We start from the raw sequence: 22,557 nt of genomic DNA on the forward strand, positions 1-22,557 counted from the left end.
AGTGTGGGGGTGTCAGGATGGGGGGTCCCTAATACCTGCTGCACAGGGAGAGTGAATCTACAGTATGGGGGTGTCAGGATGGGGGGGTCCCTAATACCTGCTGCACAGGGAAAGTGACTCTACAGTGTGGGGGTGTCAGGATGGGGGGTCCCTAATACCTGCTGCACATGGAGAGTGAATCTACAGTGTGGGGGTGTCAGGATGGGGGGGTCCCTAATACCTGCTGCACAAGGAGAGTGAATCTACAGTGTGGGGGTGTCAGGATGGGGGGTCCCTAATACCTGCTGCACAGGGAGTGTGAATCTACAGTGTGGGGTTGTAAGGATGTGGGGTTACACTAGCTAGATGTTTCAAGACTTTTTGCTGCTGTTGTTTTTAATTATAATGCATGCGGTATGTTTTTAATGATCTTTTTATTGGTGGGGGGGTGGTATGCTTTTTGAATTGTGTTAGTATGAGTTCTGAATGTTAAACATTTCCATGCTTTGTCCAGTGTGTTGATTCCAGTACTATGCGGCTTGCTGTCTGGTTGGGAGTGCACATGGAGATGTGTAATAACAACAGGAATGTTTCCTGGCTGGCCTCAGGCTCTACCATGGCAATGAGACAAAGCAAGCTCCTCTCACAGTGCAGGGCAGCAGCAGCATTCAGACTGATCCGTTATTGAAGTGGATTTATTCAGGGGAGGTATGAATGAGGACCGCAAAAAAAGTTCCTCTTGATCCACATAGCAAGAATAACTCTCCAACTCAGACTGAAGGAAACGATCTGTCGTGTGTTTATCTTGAGGTACACGCCTCAGGAACAGCAGTCCCCAACATGTACAGCTAGTCGGACCCATAATAAACACGTCACAGGGAACGGAGCTACACAGGGTTATAAAATATCTTTATTAGGGCTTCTGGTACGTGCTCATACACAGAACAGGGGCTTGACACTGCCTCCCCCCACTGTGCAGAATAAGCACCCCTCCCTCTCTCACACAGCTCCTCCGTCCCTCCCTCCCTCTCTCACACAGCTCCTCCGTCTCTCCCTCCCTCTCTCACACAGCTCCTCCGTCTCTCCCTCCCTCTCTCTCACACAGCTCCTCCGTCTCTCCCTCCCTCTCTCACACAGCTCCTCCATCTCTCCCTCCCTCCCTCTCTCACACACAGCTCCTCCCTCCCTCTCTCACACAGCTCCTCCGTCCCTCCCTCCCTCCCTCACAGCTCCTCCCTCCCTCCCTCCCTCCCTCTCTCTCACAGCTCCTCCGTCTCTCTCACACAGCTCCTCCGTCTCTCCCTCTCTCTCACACAGCTCCTCCGTCTCTCTCACACAGCTCCTCCGTCTCTCCCTCCCTCTCACACAGCTCCTCCGTCTCTCCCTCCCTCCCTCACTCTCTCTCACACAGCTCCTCCGTCTCTCCCCAGCACGGTGCTCAGTCTCTTGTCCCTGATTGGAGGGAGCTGCTCGTACATTTCGAACCCCAGCTCGGAGTCGCCTCGGGGTAGCTTGAAAAGGAGCAGGTGAGTCCTCAAAACCTGGGAGAGAGGGAGGGAGAGGGGGTGTTGAAAAAGACTCTCCACTTTCAATTTGTATGGTATTTGTTACTGTAACAAATACCATAGCCCCATCCCACCTATCCCAGAATGCACCAGAGCCCCTCCCTCACCTCATCAGTCAGGAAGTAGGTCTTCCTCAGCAAGCCTCTCCTAGCAGTGTCCACTTTCTGTAGAGAAAGACACACTCAGCGATCAGCCATCAGAACAATCCACAGCAAATCAAAGTGTCACATCCTGACAGTTTAAGTTAGCTTTGAACAAACATATATTCCAGACACTGGACTTGTAAGACAAGCAGAATGCCCCATGAACACACATGGAGTGCTGTGTTTATTTCACTCATGGGGACGGCCAGTACTGGTGGAATAGCCACAGCGCCCGTGTCCTGGGTGTTCTGGGGTGTCACCCTGGGGTATCGCGGGGGTACCTGCGGTGCGGGCTCCTGTGAGAAGAGGAACGTGTTGAGGTGTGAGATGGCCACAGTGTACAGCACGGGACACCAGGCCCTGCGCAGAGCTCCCATCACCAGAGCACGGAAGTACAGCTGCAGCAGAGACAGGGAGTCCTCCGGGGGGGAGGTGAAGAGCTGCAGGGGGACCGGGAGCTGGAGAGAGCGAGAGAGAGAGAGGCACAGCCGGGTCACAACACAGAAAGAGACTCTGTTAGATTAACAATAATTCATATCTATCTATCTATCTATCTATCTATCTATCTATCTATATAGATATATATATATATATATATAGATATATATATATATATACACTCAAAAACATCCTAGATTTGAACCTTTCCTTCCCAATAGCTTTAATAGATTAGTCAACAAATGAAAGAGGAGAAAGTCCAGAGCTAGTCTCAGGAGGTACACTGTACATAACTGCTAGAGCTGATCCCCCCGACAGCTCCCTTGCTGTTCTTAATGAGAAGCACGACTGCCCGTATTAAACTTCATCATCAGATTACTCAACTGCCCACTCGGAATGGCGCCATATTCTTTGGTGGACTGGGTTCTGCGTTACTGTACCAGTTAAAACCACAAGAGCACTGGGGCGAGAGTCTTTACCAGGACAACAGTCCCTTCACACTGCCGAGCTGTGCCTTCTCATCCTCACCCGCCTCTCAAGTGTTCACGGCAATGAATCTTTTCAAAGAATGCTTTTTCTTCTCATATTTATAGTGCACATTATAAATAACCGTCCATTATTAAGCAGTTCCAAAGACAGCTCTGGCTTTTTTGAATGGCTATAAAATTCTCTTGATTTATGATGCCATTCAATTCCCCACGCTGTTACGAGAGAAGACCTGCCAGAATGAGGTTCCACACAATCTTACTGTTCCCTGATAGAGGACTCCAAGCTGTCCGCTGTATTCTATTGGGGGGGGGGGGGGGGGTTCCACCCTGTTAAAAATCTGATTTCTTCCCCCTCCCCTGAATGAACCTCAGCTTGGACCTGGTAAACACCTCACCCCACCCCAGGTGTAATTCACACAGGGGTAAGGGTGCCTATGTCCCTTTTCATTAACAGTTTTTTTAACCTATAGAAACCACCCCCATGCTTTTGAAAATCGCAGCCCTGCCCCCCCTCCCCCTCCCCCTCACCTGCGCCAGCGTGACCCCCAGGGACCGCAGGAGCCCCACGTGCTCCCCAAACACGGCCAGCCGCAGCTCCGCACTGAACCTGCGCTGCAGCGGGATGAGCAGGAAGCACCCGAACAGGGGGTCCCCGAATGAGACCGCCTCGAACTGGGCCAGCAGGGTGGAGTACAGGTCCTGGAAGGAGGCCAGGCCAGGAGGCGGGGAGCCGGGGAAGCCCAGGTCCAGCGCTGCCAGCTGGGGAGGGGAGCAGAGCGAGCGCAGCACTGCCCATCCATAGCGCTGCACGGGGGGCTCCAGGAACAGGTCGCTGCCGCACAGGAACAGGCAGGCCAGTCGGCACAGCTTGGCAGCAGGAGACACAGCCTTCCCCCCTCCCTCCCTCCAGAGCTCCAGGACCAGCAGCCACTGCAGGCAGCGGACCGCCGACTCCACAGAGGCAGGGGGCAGGGTCTCCACAGCACAGCCCCTGGACTCGGCCTGCCCGGCGCGCTCGTACAGGGTGACCAGGGGCAGGAACGGCCAATCAGATGGCAGGGCGGGACCGGAGAGGGGGGGGAGGAGCTGGGACTGAACGAAGGGGGTGCAGCCCAGGTAAGATTCCCGGGACCGGAGCACCAAGGGCTCTAGCTGGGACAGGTGAGTCAGGTAGCAGCTACGCAGGGAGGGCAGGTGGGAGTACGCCTCGCGGAGCAGTGCGCCCAGGGAGGAGCTAGGGGAGGAGCTAGGGGAGGGGTCTGGCTGGGAGGCAGGGAGGGGGGAGGGGTCAGAGTGGCTTTCTTTCAGGTGAAGTAGCTGATTCAGGTCTGCAGCTTCAGGGCCTCCACAGCGCCCCTCTCTGGAGAAAAAAGAGAAAAGAAAATAAGGGAATGGGGGGTTAAATATTCCATTTCGTTTCTATAGTTTAGTACAATTAACTACGTTTAGGCGTTCATTGAAAGTTTAAACTAGCGCTAAATTCATGTGGTGTGTTTGTTAGTTTTTTTCTTTTTTTTAATATTCAGATTTTATTTTTGCTTCACATCAGTTGCTGTCAATATCATTATTATTATCATTATTATTATTTTGGTATCTCTTTCTCTCCGAGACAGGAGCATGAGATTATATACGAAACCAAAAGATTATTAGCAGGACTGTTCTCCAGCCAATGAGAGACTCACGGGATGAAGTCAGGATTAAAGGTCAGAGTGGACAGGAGGTCGTGTGCCAGGTGTTCGCTGCCCGGCAACAGCCGCGGGAGCATCGCCAGGACAACCTGGTGGTAGAGTGAGGCATGCTGGGAAACTGCAGCGTGCACTGGGATCTGAAACACAGAGGGGAGAATACCAGTCTAACCAGTAAGCAATCCCAGTTCACCCAGTTGGAGCAGCACAGTCAAAGCTCAATTCCAGTTCTTAAACACAATTGTTGTCGTTGCTCTGTTTACTTCACTCTCCCAGTTTAGTTTCATGAAAGCTGCAGATAGACAGACAGTGTCTCACAAGCAATGTCAGTGTTACACCACGACAGAATTCCAGTCAATCTCATCTGATATGATACCGGCCATTAGCAGGTCTCACATTCCTACAGGAAAGCAGCTCATATTATGGTCACCGTGTATTTGTTTGTTATTTTTAGTGCTGCTCCCTCCCAGTTGAAGGAGAGCTACGCACCAGTCTGGCAGCCAGTTTGAGCAGCAGGTACTGCAGGTGGTATTCATGTCTCAGCAGCCAACCGCTGGAGAGAGACAGTGGGGGCGTGGCTTCACAGCAGGAGCGCAGGTAACCAATCACAGCTTCCGAGAGGAGGAGTGGAGAGAACTGGGGAAAGAGAGACGGAGATCCATACCTAGAGTTCTCTAGTAGTACAGGAAATATAACTTCACTCAAAAACAGCAGAGCAGTAAACCAATCTAATACACTAATGCATATACCTATGCCCACATTTATTCATATCCAGGACACAACACTGACTCTGTTAGTTAAGATAGTAGACTATCCTGTAAAGTTACTCAGTGATGAACCAGTGAAATAACCTGCTTGTGTCTAAATGTTTCTTTGGAATAACTTCCCAGGGTGACGTGCATGCAGTAGTATTTCTCATCAGCAGGTGGCGCTGTGGTCTGTCTCATGCGTACCTTTCCTGCCAGCCCCCTGTGCGTGGAGGCCATGGCGTGGAGAAGGTAGCAGAGACCCGTCAGCAAGGGGAAGGGAGACTGGGAGCCAGCCAGGCTGAGCGCGGGCTTCCCTCCACAGCAGCTGAGGCAGGGGAGGCTGGGGATGGACTCCGGGCCTGGGGAGCAGGAGTTGGGGTTACACAGCGCTGAGCAGGACCTGAAACACAGACAGACACGCAGACAGACAGCCAGACACGCAGACAGATAGCCAGACACATGAATACAACATTAACTGGGGTCTGCATAGTTTCCACAGGTCTCAGTAAATTGTGACTTCAGTCCTGTGTTAAAGTGGACTCAGTGTTGTGGTGAGAGAGAGACAGGCCTTGTGACACTTCCAGGCACTATTCATTCACCATTTACTTCCACTGCAGTACAGCTTCTCTTTCTTGCTTGCGTTTTTCAATCAGGGGTCCCCCAGGATTCAGAATCTCAAAAGAGGGGTTCAGGGGTGGGTCCTCACCTGAGCTCACTCATCATGCTGCGCACGGCCTGATGGGATAGCAGGGGCTCGAGGACCTCCGAGGAGAGAGACTCCATCTCCTGGAGAGAATGGACCGGCTGGAACGAGCTCTGAGGGGAGTTGGTTAGTATAGATGTAAGGGTTAATATCTTTAACAGGGTTTCCATAGCTCTGCCAGGTTTCTCTCTGCGTGCGCCTGCTTCTACAATGCTGTTGCATCGCCATCTAGTGACGAGCGGCTAATAAAATATGACAGAAACTTCAGGAATGTAGGAACGTAGGAACTCCCCCTCCACCCCACCCCACCCCCTCCAAACCCTCCCCCTCAACCTGCCCCTCCCCCTCACCTGTGCTGGGAGCTGTGTGTAGAAGCTCCCCAGGTACAGCAGGATTGCAGTGCTCAGTCTCTGAGCTCCTTCCCTCAGGAGGGGGTCAGACAGCCCCCCCACACAGCTCTTCAGAGAGCCCACCAGGAAGGGACGGAGCCCGGTCACATGACTCCACTCCACCGGGGGTGGGGGAGGCGAGTCACTCTCGGGGTTACTGTAGCAACAGAAATGGTGACATGCAAAGGCTGACTCGGCTCAAAAGACACACGCATACAGAGAGACTAATATAGACACATACAGGCAGACACACACACACACAAAGAAATACAGACAGAGACAGAAAAACACATACAGACAAAACAAAGAGACAGAGACACAATTACAATCACACTGACTTGCAGACACAGGCAGAGACACACACACACTCACACACTCACACAGACAGACACTCACTCACTCACTCCCTCACTCCCTCCCTCACCGCGTCTGCTCTCGCTGCAGTTCCTCCTCGCTGCCCGCGGTGAGTGTGATGTTGGTGAGCAGGCTGACCAGGGCCTCGGCTCTGTGCAGGGACAGAGTGTGCAGGGGTTCCTCAGGGTCTGGCGGGGTCACCAGAGAGGGGACACACTGCAGGGCCCTCACCAGGATGGGGTAAAGCTCCCTGTGTCAATGAGAGGGGGCAGGGGATTGATCTCATTATCAAACTCCTCACTGGTCCCAGGTATCTCACGCCACTGCCTCAGTGCCTCCCTCCTGTCTCAGGCATACCCCCTCCCTCTCCCCCTCTCTGTGTGGTGTACCTGTACAGGTCGCAGGCCTGCCCGTACCCTGCCGCGATGCTCCACAGCCTCAGTGCCTCTGTGCTCAGCCTCACTGCCTCGCGGGGCTCCAGCAGCAGGTCTTGGGGCTCCAGGGCCAGGTAGCGGGACAGCCTCTCACGCAGACCCAAGCTGTTCAACTGAGACACGAGCACACACTGTATTCAACACACCTCCAACACAGACCCCAAATTCACATGAACAAACACTTTAAAAACAGACTTTCTTTTTTACTGTTCAAGTCTGTGTTTCGGTCTGAGTCTGTGTGTGCATGGTTGTGTGTGTGTCTGTCTGTCTGTCAGTATGCATGTTTTTGTGTGTTTGTCTGTCTGCCTGTCCAGCTGAGCCTGTGGCTCTGTGTATCTGTCTGCATGTGTGTGTAGTCTGTGTGAAGCTGTCTGCCTGTCTATCTGTGTATGTCAAATAATGTATGTGTGTGTGCTCTGTCTGTCTGTCTGTCTGTCTGTGTGTGTGTGTCTGCGTGTCTGTCTGTATGACGGTACGGGCTCTGTGTATGACTGTGTGTCTGCGTGTCTGTATGGCTGTGTGCTCTGTCTGTATGACGGTGAGGGCTCTGTGTATGACCGTGTGTCTGCGTGTCTGTCTGTATGGCTGTGTGTTCATTCCCAGTGCTGCGGCAGTCCTGCTCTCACCAGCCTGGCACACGCGTGTCTCCCGGAGCACGCCAGCACTCTGACCAGCTTCATCGCCGCGGCGACGGGCAGCCCGTGTGCGGTCTCCAGGGTGAGAGGGCCGCCAGGGGGGGCAGGGGGGTGCGGGGTCCAGGAGCAGGGCAGGAACTCGGACAGGATAGTCTGCATCAACCGCGGGGCGTCCAGGACCTGAGAACACCAGAGCAGAAGCACAGCAAAGAGTAATGAAGCACAGCAACAACATGCTAAAGCAGAGGAAAGCATTGTAAATGCAGAGAGGCACGGCAAACCAGAGGAAGCTCTGGTAAATGCACAGCATAACCATGGGAAAGCAAGGGAAAAGTGCAAACTTCCTGTGCAAATGTACCGTAGTAAACGGTATCTGATCATCTGAACTAAAATCAACTACGAAGCTGGGATAGCGAGCGCTCAGTTTATATATGAATCAGACATTGCTAGCTGATCACGTCACTTCATCAAGGGAATGAGGACATTACAGTCTTCTGAGTGGATGAAATCTGAGACAGGTTGTTAAGGTTGTTCTGGATGCTAATAAAAAGTCAGAGAAGTCTCGCTTCTGCTCGGAGTCTGACTTCAGCTGAAACTTCAAGTCACTCAGCTTGGCGTCAGATTGCTGACCGGTTCTGGATGGGTCTCTGTACCTGACTGGCCGAGGCGCTGGAGTGACGGGCGATTCGGGTCAGGACCTCCAGAACATCCTGGACCACCCTGGGACCGGGCCGGACCACCTCCAGAATATACCTGAGCCGAGCCAGAACCTGCATCTTCAACAGGGCCTGAGGAGAGAGAGAGAGAGAGAGAGATGAGGAGTGAGGGATGAGAGAGAGACAGAGAGACAGGGGGGAGAAAGGGGGTGTGAAAGACCACAGTGTGGGGGCGCCGTCACCTTGATGAGGTCTGTCCTGGCCACGTCGTGATCGGCTCTCCTTTCCTCCTTCTTCTCCGCTGCCACCTTCACCCCTTCCTCCTCCTCCCCCTCCTCCTCCTCATCTTCCTCAGGCTTCTCTGAGGGGAGGAGAGGGAAGGTGGTGCTGCCCTGCAGCCAGGAGAAGGTACTGTCCAAACACTCCTGAGAGAAAGAAGGGAAAGAGAATTGTGATGGAGTCACTGTAACTACATTGTAATTACACATGTCCACTGTTAAGTACTGTAGAGCGCAGCCTGAATTAACAGGCGCGGGTCAAAGGGACTCGGCTCCAATTCTTCCTTGTTTGACCAGGATATGAACTCACGGCACGCCATCCCAAGCACAGCTCCAATCAAATGCTTCCCCAAATCCTACCTCGTCGTCGGGGGCAACCAGCAGCGCCCAGAGAGCGTGCACCGCGGCCGCCATGACCCCCCCCACCGAGTCGTCCAGCGAGAAGCGCAGCAGGAAGAGCAGGCCGGCGTCCAGCAGAGTGGACAGGACACTGCCTCTGAGCGACGAGGCAAAGTGACCAGAGCGAGCCTGAGGAGAACAAGCAGGGTTAGAGAACATCTACAGAGAGAGAGAGAGAGAGAGGGGGGGGGGGGGGGAGAGAGAGACACAGAGAGGTAGAGAGACACAGAGAGGCAGAGAGACACAGAGACACAGAGACAAACACATACAGAGACACACCCAGGCACACACAAGTCACGCTCAGAGGTCTGATGAATCTGTAACTTGTATTATTTTGACCGACTTCTCATATGTGACCCTGTATTACCGAGAGGTCTGCAAGGTTAACAGGGTTCTTTCAGCAGTACAGCTACAGCTACAATACCCTACCATAAAGGGTCTATGGATGAACTGACCACACATTTACCAAAGAAACAGACTTCTGCAGGTCAAGAATGACGATTGGCTGAGCAGTTGTCATGGTTACCTTGTGCAGGATGCGCGCGAGCGTGGTGAGAGCGAGGCTGCGCTGCCGAGTCACCTGACTGCGAGAGAGGTGGAACAACTCCTGGAGGGAATAGCCAGCCAGCTGAGGAGTGAGAGGAGAGGGAGGGGAGTAACACAGTGTTACAGTATTAGAATCTGCACAGGATAAACACACAGCTCTTTGTGGATCTGAATCCCTGCCCTGCCTCACCTGCGGCTCCTCTCCGTGATGGTGCAGCCCCAGGTGAGGGGGCAGGTCAGCCTCCGGGGGGATCAGAGAGCCGGAGAAATCGAAGCGGGCCTGCATCGCCTGGGGGGGAGGGGAGGCAGCACACAGTGAGACTCAACAAGGAACCCAACAAACATTCTCTCCAACACTAGAGAACAAACTCTCTCTCTCGTCTCTCCCTCGCCCTCCCTAACAACTCTCCTCACCTCTCGTTACCCTCTTCCGTTTCTTTCAGTCTCCCTTCCTCCCCAATCCTCCTCTCCTCACCTGTCTCGTTCCCCTCTTCCTGGGTTTGGGCAGGTCTTTGATCCACTCCAGTTTCTCGGGCTCCAGCTGGTTCATGTGTACCCAGCCCTCCTGGGGCTTCACTGGCAGGTCTTCCACTGAAAACACATTCACCCACTCCCTGAGTTACCGACTTCATTCAATCTTTCATCATTCACTCATCGGACAGCCTCTGTGCACGCTTTCTATTTCACTGTGCTCTATTACACTTTTACCTGTGATTGGAGGTTCAGATTCTTTGTCCCGCCCCTCGGTGTCAGAATCCATGTCTATTGGTCCTTCCTCTGTATCGGACAACGTGGGCTCTGTCTGTGTGTCCATCTGTCCCTCTGTTCCTCCGTCCTCCTGGGACCTGGCTGGACCCAACACATCCTTGGACTTCTTGGACTTGACGAAGGAGATTAGCCTGGGGTCTGCAGGACAGAGACAGACAGACAGACAGGCTGGCATGATACACAGACACACAGACAGCATACCCGCCCCCTATTCAAGGGACTGGGAAAACATTCTCAAGAGTGTTAGTACCATACATCCCCCGGTGTGATGCAAATGCAAAACTACAGCAGAACAACTGATGAAATCCTCCACTGTACACGCATGCAAGAACAGAAGTGTACCAGACAGACAGAGGGACAGTCTCCTCCACATGTGCTCAGCCCGGGGATGTTCTCACAAGCTTCCTGAACTCCTCAGTGACTCACCCAGCTGAGCCAGCAGCCTCCCCTGCTCCTGCAGGATCTCTGCCTTGGACATGCCCCTGAGCCAGGCCTCGTTCTCCAGGTGGATCTGCCTCGCCGCTGTGAGGCCCCCCGGACCCCCCAGACCCTGTCCTGAGACCAGCCTCGGAGCACCCCCTCCGAGCGGGGCCCCTGAAACACACAGTGGAATAGAAACACACACACACACCTCAGTACTGCGCTGCATGTTGAATACTCTTTCCTACAGACCTCTGTACAGCTCTGCAGTATTAATGGAGTGAGGAGTGGAGGCTTACCGAAGCTCGGGTTCGAGTCAGTCTGATGTGCTTGCATCTTCTCTGACAGAGGCGGGGCTAACTTCTGACCTGTGATCCCTGCTGGAGCATCATTCTGGGAAGGCTCACTGACCACATTCGCTGTCCGAGCGGCGATATTCTGAGCAAAGATACTCCTTCTAGGGACAGAGGCCTGCTGGGATATACACAAAGAGGGAGGTCTGATAATACACAGACACACACACACACACATAAACACACACATAAACACAGATAGAAAGACACAGACAGAAAGACAGACAGACAGACAGACAAACACACACACACACACAGACAGAAAGACAGACAGACAGACAAACACACACACATAGACAGAAAGACAGACAGACAGACAGACAGACACAGACAGACAGAAAGACAGAAACAAACACAGACACAGACAGAAACAAACACACAGACACACATACACAGACAGGCACACAGACACAGACAGGCACACACACTGATGCAAACTCTTACCTGCTCTTTGACCTCTGACCTGTGGAAGACTTTGGGAAACGGGGCCCCAGTGAATGCTGGGAAGGACACAGGAACCGCACTCGTGTCATGCTCCTAGTTCGAGGGAGTGAGAGAGTGAACTTCAGTGTCAATCCCAGAATACACTGCACAACGCCTGCCCCTCCACTGTCACTCACAATGATCCTGGACAGCACGGCAGTGAGGTGGGGGTCCTCTCGATCGAGCCTCTCCGCAGGGTCGTCCTTCTCAAACCTCACGCGATCTGAGCGGAACCGAGACTTCTTCTGGGGGAGTGCGGGGGTGAGCGGGGGAGGCTGCTCCGGGAACTCTGAGGGGGTCAAACACAGACAGTGTCAGAGCGGTGCTGCAGATACACACACACACAAGCTCTCCGGCTGCTGTGACTGTGTTACACTCCCTGTACCGTCCATGCTGACGATGTCCCTCGTGGCCCCCAGCTCAGTCTCTCCCGCTGGGGTTCTGGTTCTAGGTTCTCCTCTGCGCTTGTCGGGCCTGCGGACCACCTGCACCCCCGGCTCACCCCCCGAGGCCAGGAACCGGTCCTGGTACCGGAGCAGGTCCTCCTCCGAGTCCCCGGGCTTGGGCCGGCCCAGCATCACTCCTCCTGTGGGGCGAGGAGCAAATACTTCAATACTGCATATTCCAAACTGAAGTGCAAAACATACGCAAAGAATCTCCAACATGAGACTATAAAAGTTGGAAGGGCTCAAGGCATAAGACTCCCATTGCATTGCAGCTTATTCCAGTCCAGATTTTACTGTGAGACTAATTCGGCACAGTGTACAGGTTACAAGCACGACGTGTGTGTAAATATCCCCACCTTAAAGCATGGAATGGACCGAACTGCTGTGCAATAGCACGGCTTCTCTATATATAAAGATCGAGTCAATACAGAATTATTACTGCTGGACAGTTGTGTTTAGTTTTGCAACTACAGTGTCATCATGATATCTAATATTAGTACCGCTGTCACACATGCCCCTTCTTATAATAACACAATACAGTTTACAACTCACGGATAGTACAGACCCAGTCACGGATAGTATTACAGAAGCAGTCTGTGTAAGTTACTATAAGTAAGTACACTAAAGCAATTCAAACAAACATGCTGAGTCAATGTACATGTTCGAGTTAGCTAGAATACAACACAGCGTGCACAGCCACATCTCAACCCGGTAACAAAGCACGATACGTGCATTCACAGGAGTCTGCAAAACATTCACCTTTAGCTTCCTAGTTTATTGAAATGACAGATTCCGCTGCACTCGAAGACTTTCTTTTCACGCAACCAAACTCTTCAGAGAAAACACAGTCCTACCAACGATCAATTCAGCGTGGGTCCGGCACTTCTGCCCCGCACTGGTGACACACTTCCGTCGTAAACTGCTGGTCTACTTCCGCCCCTCACTCGTGCCGCGGAGGGAGGGGGTGAGGTAGGGTGGGTGTATAATGACGTCATCGGCTTTGGCAAGCATGTGTGCTGCGGCGGGAGTTACATTGCGCTGTATGCGCATATGAAACGCTCAGTGTAGGATTCAATTCAACAATGTTGCACCGGTTACATATCTACACTACGAATCAGAGGACATATATATATATATATAGATATATACACTTTAACAAAATCTACAGGTCCACACATTATTTTATTGTTTTTGAAATGTAATGTTTAAACAAAGAGTCAAAATGAATTCGTTCATTATATTATAGAAAAGCGTTGCTGCAGTCGATTTGTACATGTTATCATTTGAGTGTAGATAATGCCTCTGCCTTCTTCCAGTACTGCAAGGCCATATGTCATCGATTAAATCACGTGGCCGCTCCCTTATCCCTGTTCATATCAATTAAAACGCCTCGGAGTTCAGATATACAGTTGTATGCAAAAGTTTGGGCACCCCTGGAAAAAATGTATGTTACAATGAATCTTTCAGTGAACAGAAGTTGACCTGACCTCTACATGGTACAAAGTTAAACATGACGCCTTTCTGCAAATTTTAATACAGGATTACTATTTATTTGCATTTATTACAGATTCAAAATAATAAACAAAAGTGAACATGGCGCGTGCAAAAGTTTGGGCACCCTTTTGGACCATTCTTAATTACTTCTTAAAAAGATGATTACTAAGGTCCAGAAAGGTTGATTCACTCATTAGGGCTTCAATTAGTCAGGTGAAGTCAATTCCAGTGTTGAACTATTACTCTGAAGTAACTTCATACCTTCTAATCTGTCAGACTGTGATGGTTGTTCTGCCTGGTTTCAAAAACCATGGGCTCCTCTAAGCAGATGTCTGAGGACTTGAAAATGAAGATAATTGACTTTCACAAAACAGGAGAAGACTATAAAAAAACTCTCTCAACGCTTCCAGCTAGCAATTTCAACTGTCAGAAACATTGTCAAGAAATGGAAGTTAAATGGAACGGTTAAAGTCAAGGCAAGATCTGGAAGACCAAGAAAACTATCACATAGACTTGCCTGAAAACTGGTCAGATCTGCACAACAGAACCCACAGGTCACTGCAAAGGACATTCAGAACAGTTTAGCTGACACTGGAGTAGTTGTTCACAGGTCCACAGTACAGCGTACCTTACACAACAAGGATCTGCATGGGAGTTGTCAGAAGGAAGCCTTTTCTACGACCTCATCACAAAAGTCAGCGTCTAAAGTATGCAAAAGAAAACCTTGACAAGCCTGAAGCTTTTTGGAACAATGTTCTTTGGACTGATGAAACGAAAATTGAACTGTTTGGCCACAACCAAAGAAGGTACGTTTGGAGAAAAAAGGGTGAAGCATTTCAAGAAAAGAACACCTTGCCAACTGTTAAGCACGGGGGTGGCTCTATTATGCTTTGGGGTTGTGTGGCAGCCAGTGGAACCGGAAATATTGTGCGGGTGGAAGGAAGAATGGATTCAACTAAATATCAACAAATCCTAGAAGCTAATGTTCTAAAGTCAGTCAGGACACTGAAGCTGAAAAGAGGTTGGATATTTCAGCAAGACAATGACCTCAACATCAACCATGAAATATTTACAAGAAAGAAGGAGAAAGGTTTTGGAATGGCCGTCACAGTCCCCAGACTTGAATATTATTGAAAATCTGTGGGGAGATCTCAAACATGCAGTGCATGCCAGGAGACCTAAGAATCTTTCTGAGCTGGAAGAATTCTGCAAGGAAGAGTGGGAAAAAATTCCAAAGGCAAGAATAGAAAGACTCTTAGCTGGCTACAGGAAACGTTTGGAAGCAGTTAGTTCTGCCAAAGGAGGTGTTACCAAGTACTAAGTGACAGGGTGCCCAAACTTTTGCACACGCCATGTTCACTTTTGTTTATTATTTTGAATCTATAATAAATGCAAATAAATAGTAATCCTGTATTAAAATTTGCAGAAAGGTGTCATGTTTAACTTTGTACCATGTAGAGGTCAGGTCAACTTCTGTTCACTGAAAGATTCATTGTAACATACATTTTTTCCAGGGGTGCCCAAACTTTTGCATACAACTGTACATGTTCGTATGGCTGCGTCGTTAATGTAATGGCTCAGCGTTGGTATGTATATACTCTGCTGCTTTTCATTTTGAGACTCCGCCACAGCCACAAACACCAAAAAAAGTTTCTGAAGCGATGTAGCGGTGCCGCCCCTGGCTCTGTCCAGCTCGGTCATGGGGGGGGTCGTTATTACAAATTGAAACAGCACCACACTGCTCACCCTGCTCCGCGGCGCACTGTCAAGTTGTGAACCCACCCAATCGTTACCGGTCACTAAGAGCTGAAAATGACTCGAACCAAAACTGAAATAATATGTATTTGAATTCGTGTCTGGAAGAACCGACCTCCAGGCGTCAGAATCAAATAGAACCAAGCCAGGGTCGAACGGTGCTTCAGCACCCTGGATAGCGCCTGGGTATGGCGGGACGACACTCCAGGATATCTATCTGTCTGTCTGTCTATCTATCTATCTATCTATCTATCTATCTATACTGCTGTAGGATCTCTGTAGGAACGATTCTGAACACAGCGTGGCTTCCCTAACGTAATCCTTAATCGATAATCGATTTACTTAATTAGCTAATGAAGTAATGAATTGCGTTCAATTACTTATACTTCAGTGCTCTGCTGTTCATTGCAGCTTTAGTGTTTAATGTCTTAAGGGTCCTCATTCAGAAACTGCCCTGTTCCTGCCCACATTCGACATGGTGAACATCACAGCCGCTTCAGTCTTCATCGAACTTATATTATCCAATCCTAGCTTCCTGGGACGTTCCGGATTGCATTTGCAATAATATGATAAGCTCTCGATTGTATGCAGACCCTTTTCGTACTCTTTCAGGTACAGCACTGTGGTATAATAACTGGATTAGGAGGACCCTCTGTTTAGAAAACGAGCGAACGCTGCATCAGCATGTAACAGTACAGCGCTCAGGTATTTCTCAACGCGAATGCAATGAAGATGCTGCTCACTTCACTTGGCCACATTGCCGGGCTGCCAGAGCCCGGAGTGCATTGCACAACACTGCAGAGATGAGCTGCGCTGCTTGGCGGGTCCTCGCGTTTCGGGTGCGCTTGTATCTGTGCAGAAGGCAGGGGGCGAGCACTGCTTTTTTAATTGTCAGTGCTGTTGATGCTGCAGAGCAGAACGAGACAAGCAGCTTGTGAAGACGGAGTGAAGGGGGGGCGAAGACAGTGTGCTCAAGGACAGTCGTGACTGGATTGTTATTGTATCGCACTTTTATATAGAGGCTATCCGAGGTGAAGCAGCGCGATTTACATGTGGGAGTGAGACATTAACACAAGAGGCGCGTTGCAAACACGAAATTGACAAGTACAATAGTTTGCCGCAGCCCTGTGTTCCTCTGCACCGCACACACCCTGCGAGGGTGTTTATTTGTGTATTTATTGAATCGTTGATCTATTCATTTATCCTGTGCCGCGGGCAATGGCGTGTGGATGTTGCTTCTCACCGTGGCTCATAATCTGCAACAGACCTTCTGCAATGTTGCGGGTTTACCTTTCATTCTCCTTCTCTGCCGTCCTTGACCTTGTCGGATCTCCTCTTTGCAGCCCCTCCTCGCCCGCCGTGATGGGAGCACCTTAAGCGGGTATCCCGTCCTCCTTGGCTCCTGACCAGCGGCGGAGGCGGAGGCTGCAGTTGCTTCTTGGGAGGGGAGAGGAGCCTGGATAGGAGAGCGGGGGAGCGGGAGGTTGTCTCGTATCCACCGAGCTGCTCTGCAATGACCCAGGAAGCAGCATGCTCTCTCCCGAGTTGGAAACCGAAACTGCGGCAGAAGACACGGCCCCCAGCACCCCGAATGGAGAGGAGGATATCCCGGCTGGCACTGATGTGCTGGAGGAGGTGAGATATACAATTGCAACGCACACCCATATCTATACCACATCCAGCCCACACATCAGCACAATCCTGGGCTCGGTGTCTGAATCCACATTATGTGAGCCAAGGCAAAGTGTTCTGCAGGCATTGTCCCACAGTGATTGTGTTGCTGTTTTAACACCGCGTTGTGTATCATTGTATAGGAAAGCTTACTTCTTTAAACCTCTCCATTCAAGTAAGCACCTTGAATAACATGCACACAACCAAACTATACAAGTTCAGTGCAGATGTATTCCCAGCAGGCTACAGCATAATGTATATTTGCAGTCCTGTGTATCAGTGCGTTGTGAATGAGTAAAGCACAGGCATGCATCTCCTGCATGGCACTGTGGATGCAGCAGGTATGGGGACAGTTAGTTCTTAAAGGGGTGGTTAACCCTTTAGCAGCCACAGTTAAAGGGGGCATGTGCCAAGTTACACTGCTACTTTATGACAACCTTTTGACATTTTTGGAACCTTAAATCCTTTCCAAAAAAGCTACTTCCCAAGAAAAAAAGGAGCTATTGATTCTAAAAACGGGGTGACTTCCTCTAAACTGCACATGGGAGAGCTATGCAGTGAATGGAGGTGTCATATCTGATTAGCTCTCACTACTCTAACTCGTTTAACCAGGCTCTTCCCTCTCCTAACCACAGCGCTTTCTCACACGTGTTTCCAAGTCCAGGATGTCACAGCGTCGGGATCATTAAGAGCCTTGGACTGTAAGTCAGACGCAGCCCCTGAGCATTGATTACCTGTGTGACTGGCAGCCAGTGTAATGAAGCAAGGACAGGGTTAATCTATTAACTCAGTGTGGTTCTTGTTAGTAAACTGGCTGCAGAACTTAAATAGCTGAAGCCTTGACACGATTAAAAACAATCTTGTTTATAAACCCTTTCATTTCAGTGCAAGATAACTCAAGCTAGCTTGGACTCACATTGATGGCATCCGTTATTATTCAAGCATTAAATGTCATTTCTACATTCCCCTTATTATATTTGACGGCGTCTTTCTGAGCGGCTCTCAGTTCTGTGGCTCCAGTATTGAGTTATTGCTATTTTGTGCCAGGACAGAACTTGCTTCTTTATTCTGTTCTGTCATGTGATCTTTCCACCCTGTAGAGTTTAAAGTTCACATTGTCACATGATCTGAATGGAATGAGGAAGGTTATTCGGTGCTGGGCACGTCGGGTTCTTCAGATAAGTTCTGATAACTTCATATTGAAGCAACAGACCCCAGAACCACTCGGAGTGATTGAAGCGAAACACCGTCAGATAGGGAAGGAAGGGGAATCTAAAAAGGCAATTCAACCGGCATTTGAAACTAGCTGCTCTAAATTATTTGTAAGTGTTGCCTGGCTGGCATCGGAATGGATTGCCAGTCCTTGCCTGTTTGGAGGCTGTTGACAGGTACTGATCAGCCTCTGATTAGTGGTTTCCTTCCTGTCTGTATTGATCTTGGGTGCTTAAGTAATTTGGAAGGTGTCTGCACTGCTCAGCACAGCTCAGCACAGCTCAGCACAGCTCAGGGAAAATGCATCTGTTGAAAGGGAGAAATGCATCGCAGAGCAGAACGTGGTCATTTACTGATTGCTGCTGCAAGCTCACAGTACACGTTGATTAGTGTGGGTGTGTGTGAAGTTTACTGTGGTATACCACGGGGAAAGAAGAGCAAGGTGTAGTGAAGCATGAAAACCAACCGGCTGGCTTGCGAAACATACTGTAACCTGAGCCAAAACTTATAAAAAACGTTCAACTGTTCTTTCAATAACGTCGTATGATATCCTGTTGTTTACACACCCACACACACACGCATGCACGCAGACACACACACACACACACACACACACACACACACACACACACACACACACACACACACAGTAGATCAACTGTTCACTATCTTCACCAATAAAACAAAACCTAATTCTCTTTTAAGAATCTGTTCAATTATTTAGCTTACAGGTTATCTCTCTCTATGTGTTTTGTTAAAAAAACATTGTAGCCTTTTTAAAAATCAAACAGCTTGCAATGGCCTGTGTGGGTAATATACAAACTAAGAGTTTACTGCACTATAGTATAGTGTAGTGTAGTAAACTAGAAGAAGGCTGCAGGCTGTTACAGAGACTAAAGAAAGTGCTCAGTTTGCTTGCCTTCTTTTCTCTCTCTTTCTAACCCCTTACCTCCCCCTTTTCTCTCCTCCTTGCTCTCCCCTCTCCCCCTTTCCTTCTCTGTACCATTCCTCTCCCTCCCCTCTCTCCCTCTCCCTCCTCTCCCTCCTCTCCCTCTCCTTCTCTGTCCACAGCAGCGGCCGGTGAAGCAGTCCCTGGGTGCCTCCATGTGTCGGGAGGCTCACTGGCGGTGCCTGCTGCTGTCCCTGCTCCTGTACAGCTGCCTGGGCACAGTGGCATGGTGCCAGATCACCGGACTGGGCTTCTCCTCCTCCTCCACAAGCTCCTCCACGCAGCGCCCCCCTTCCCTGGGGTCCCTGCCCATGCGAGGGGGCAGCTCGGGCATGCCGGAGCGGATCAGGCCCTACGACAGCAGGCCCTGCGGGGAGGGCTACGTGTACATCCCGCTGACATGCATGCTCATTCTGTACGCTGTGTACCTGGCGGAGTGCTGGCACTGGCGGCTGCGCTGCGGGCTCCAGTGCAGGGCGGACGTGGAGAGCGTGTACGACAGGGTGCTGCGCATGCGGCAGGCGCGGCCCTGCGTCTGGTGGAAGGCCATCAGCTACCACTTTGTGCGCCGGACAAGGCAGGTGACCCACTACCGCAACGGGGAGACCTACACCACCATGCAGGTCTACCACGAGCGGGTCAACACCAACGTGGCCGAGGGGGAGTTCGACTACAGCCACTGCGGAGGGGTGCGGGACCTGTCCCGGGACCTGCGGGGGCTCGATGAGCACACAGTGACCAGGCTGCGCTTCACCAAGTGCTTCAGCTTCGCGGGGGCCAGGGCGGAGAGCGCCTATCTGAGCCAGCGCCATCGCTTCTTCACCCAGACCGAGGGGCTGGACGAGTACATGGAGGCGCGGGAGGGCATGCAGCTGAAGAACGTGGACTTTAAGGAACAGCTCATGGCTTACGTGGACCTCGACCGGCCCCCCTGGTACGCCTCCCCTGCTGCCTTCTGGCTGGCCACCCTCCTCCTCCTGTCCTGGCCCCTGCGCGTGCTCGCGGAGTACCGCACCGCCTTCGTGCACTACCGCGTGGAGAAGCTCTTCGGGCTGGAGTATGAAGAGGGCTCCCCCTCACCCGAGGACCAGGAGGAGCTGCGGCTGGATGGGGGAGTGGAGCGGAGTCGACTCCCCCGGGCGGAGACAGTCGACAGCACGGAGCTGGAGTGGCATATCTGCTCCAACCGGCAGCTCGTCCCCAGCTACTCCGAGGCCATGCTGATGGACCTGGCTGGCTCCCAGAACGGCTTCCTGAGAGGAAGCTTCCCGGGCCGCAGCTACGGGACTCTGGTGCAGGACTGCGAGAGCTGCTTGCGGGAGGGAGGCGGGAGGCAGTGTGGTGGCGCCGGGAGCTCCAGCTGCTCCTCCATCTTCTCCCGGCACAGCCTCAGCTCGCGGCTCTCGCAAGACACGGCGCGGTTCTCGCTGTGCCGCATGCACGGCTCGAGGCGCACGATGGGGCTGTGGAGGAGCCGCAGCAGCACGCTGACGGCCGAGCGCTGCTGCCTGGACGAGGCCTCCTGCTGCCGCTCCTACTCCAGCCAGCTGGCCCTCAACGACAGCCCCCCCACCTACAGGGATGCGCACTTCTTCCCTGTGCTCATCGTGCACTGCCCCGAGGGGGGCTCCGGGGAGGGGCGCAGATACTACATCCGCAGGGGGTCCTGCTGCCTCGAGACTGCCCTCTGACCCCCGAGCCCCTCCTCCCTGTACCGCTGGAGGGTACACCTCAACTGGTACAGCAGGAGTTCATTTCAGAGACCTTCGCCTCTCTCCCTCTCGACCTTCCTGAAAGACTAGAGGCACGTTCAGAATCATTCAGAATGAAGTGGCTCTTCATTGCTGACCTGCACTGTATTGTAAAGGGCAATTGGACAGAGATTTAACCAGGAGACCACTGGACATTTACACAGGGTACAATTGAACAGACATCTCTAATTAGGAGATAGTTTAGATCATATATAGATATCTGCCACCTGAGTTACTTGGTTAAAGGGACAGAGAGAGTCTGCCAGGGGACTTGTCTTTGAGACCCCCCCCCCACTCATATCCCTCCAATCCTCAGCGCCCCTCAGCGCCCTGCCTGCCCTCCTCATTCCTTATCAGTGGGCATTCATTCCAAACCAGCTCTTCAAAGGAGCGCCTGGATAGAGATCCTGTCCCAAGAGGAGCCTGGCAGGCAGGCTGTGACTTTGGGATGATCCTTTGGTATAGCAATACTTAACTCTAATCACCTGCATGTAAGAATTCAGCTTGCATTGAGATTGACATTGAGATTCCCATTCAAACAGAACTGCAGTCGTATCAGAGGACTGCAGGGCTTTCCAAGAAAGACAAATGCAACGTGTTTAATTGTCTGACTTGAAGAGCAGCTTGAGGGGGGTGGTGTGAAGAATCACAGGTAAATGACAGGACCTTGCCTCTTGAAGCTCCTTATTAATCCTGCCCTGTAAAATCAATGACTATGAAAATGACTTTTAGCATGAGGCAAGGCCAGTAATTTAAAGGAAGGTAGCGTGAAATGACACAGCCTTTGTTTATGATGGGGGAGGGCACAGGGTGGAGACAGCTGACCTGTACTTCCAGATTGCATTCCCAATGGCAGTGACTGTTACAAGTGAACCCAATAAACTCTCTGGAACAACTGGAGTCTTTCTTTCTTTCTTTCTTTCTTTCTTTCTTTCTTTCTTTCTTTCTGTCATAGACCAATACAGCATTGCTGGCTGTTCAACCCTTACTCCTGTTAGCTGTATAATATAATATTATTTTGACCTATTCTTCAGTTTTATTTTTACTTTAATTTAGAACATTACAAATATTTAAAACCTTCAAATATTCAAAACACAGGAAAAAAAACATTTAAATCCTGATGCTGCAGTGTCATATCCTCATGTATTTAAATCCTGATGCTGCAGTGTCATATCCTCATGTATTTAAATCCTGATGCTGCAGTGTCATATCCTCATGTATTTAAATCCTGATGCTGCAGTGTCATATCCTTGTGTATTTAAATCGTGATGCTGCAGTGTCATATCCTCATGTATTTAAATCCTGATGCTGCAGTGTCATATCCTCATGTATTTAAATCCTGATGCTGCAGTGTCATATCCTCATGTATTTAAATCCTGATGCTGCAGTGTCATATCCTCATGTATTTAAATCCTGATGCTGCGGTGTAATATCCTCATGTATTTAAATCCTGATGCTGCAGTGTCGTATCCTCATGTATTTAAATCCTGATGCTGCAGTGTCGTATCCTCATGTATTTAAATCCTGATGCTGCAGTGTCATATCCTCATGTATTTAAATCCTGATGCTGCGGTGTCATATCCTCATGTATTTAAATCCTGATGCTGCAGTGTCATATCCTCATGTATTTAAATCCTGATGCTGCAGTGTCATATCCTCATGTATTTAAATCCTGATGCTGCAGTGTCATATCCTCATGTATTTAAATCCTGATGCTGCAGTGTCATATCCTCATGTATTTAAATCCTGATGCTGCAGTGTCATATCCTCATGTATTTAAATCCTGATGCTGCAGTGTCATATCCTCATGTATT

The 22,557-nt window shown here is 50.7% G+C and overlaps 2 protein-coding genes across 3 annotated transcripts; one reads left to right on the forward strand and one right to left on the reverse strand.

Annotated features, from left to right (window-relative positions):
• Positions 1 to 1,218: 1,218 nt before the first annotated feature.
• On the reverse strand, positions 1,219 to 12,843 carry LOC117422020 (RNA polymerase II-associated protein 1-like). 2 transcript variants are annotated; one of them, XM_034036619.3, is made up of 25 exons: positions 12,671 to 12,843; positions 11,851 to 12,051; positions 11,603 to 11,754; positions 11,427 to 11,519; positions 10,929 to 11,100; positions 10,636 to 10,803; positions 10,150 to 10,347; positions 9,917 to 10,032; positions 9,632 to 9,730; positions 9,422 to 9,523; positions 8,857 to 9,024; positions 8,461 to 8,643; positions 8,216 to 8,350; positions 7,554 to 7,742; positions 6,883 to 7,040; positions 6,564 to 6,743; positions 6,101 to 6,296; positions 5,754 to 5,863; positions 5,252 to 5,447; positions 4,788 to 4,934; positions 4,296 to 4,438; positions 3,142 to 3,973; positions 1,969 to 2,145; positions 1,652 to 1,708; positions 1,219 to 1,520 (listed from the first exon to the last, which is right to left on the reverse strand). In XM_034036619.3, the coding sequence occupies exons 2-25, from the start codon at positions 12,041 to 12,043 to the stop codon at positions 1,383 to 1,385; spliced, it is 4,302 nt and encodes a 1,433-aa protein (XP_033892510.3). In that variant the 5' UTR covers positions 12,044 to 12,051; positions 12,671 to 12,843; the 3' UTR covers positions 1,219 to 1,382. The 2 variants fall into 2 exon arrangements, with proteins under 2 accessions (XP_033892510.3, XP_033892509.3); XM_034036618.3 differs by having other exon boundaries at positions 10,929 to 11,103.
• Positions 12,844 to 15,644: 2,801 nt separating this feature from the next.
• Positions 15,645 to 22,096, forward strand: LOC117422161 (transmembrane protein 151B-like). Its single transcript, XM_058988072.1, has 2 exons — positions 15,645 to 16,795; positions 19,115 to 22,096. The coding sequence occupies exons 1-2, from the start codon at positions 16,691 to 16,693 to the stop codon at positions 20,681 to 20,683; spliced, it is 1,674 nt and encodes a 557-aa protein (XP_058844055.1). The 5' UTR covers positions 15,645 to 16,690; the 3' UTR covers positions 20,684 to 22,096.
• Positions 22,097 to 22,557: the final 461 nt, after the last annotated feature.

The sequence above is a fragment of the Acipenser ruthenus genome, chromosome 15 (assembly GCF_902713425.1).
Source record: "Acipenser ruthenus chromosome 15, fAciRut3.2 maternal haplotype, whole genome shotgun sequence".
NCBI lineage: Eukaryota > Metazoa > Chordata > Actinopteri > Acipenseriformes > Acipenseridae > Acipenser > Acipenser ruthenus.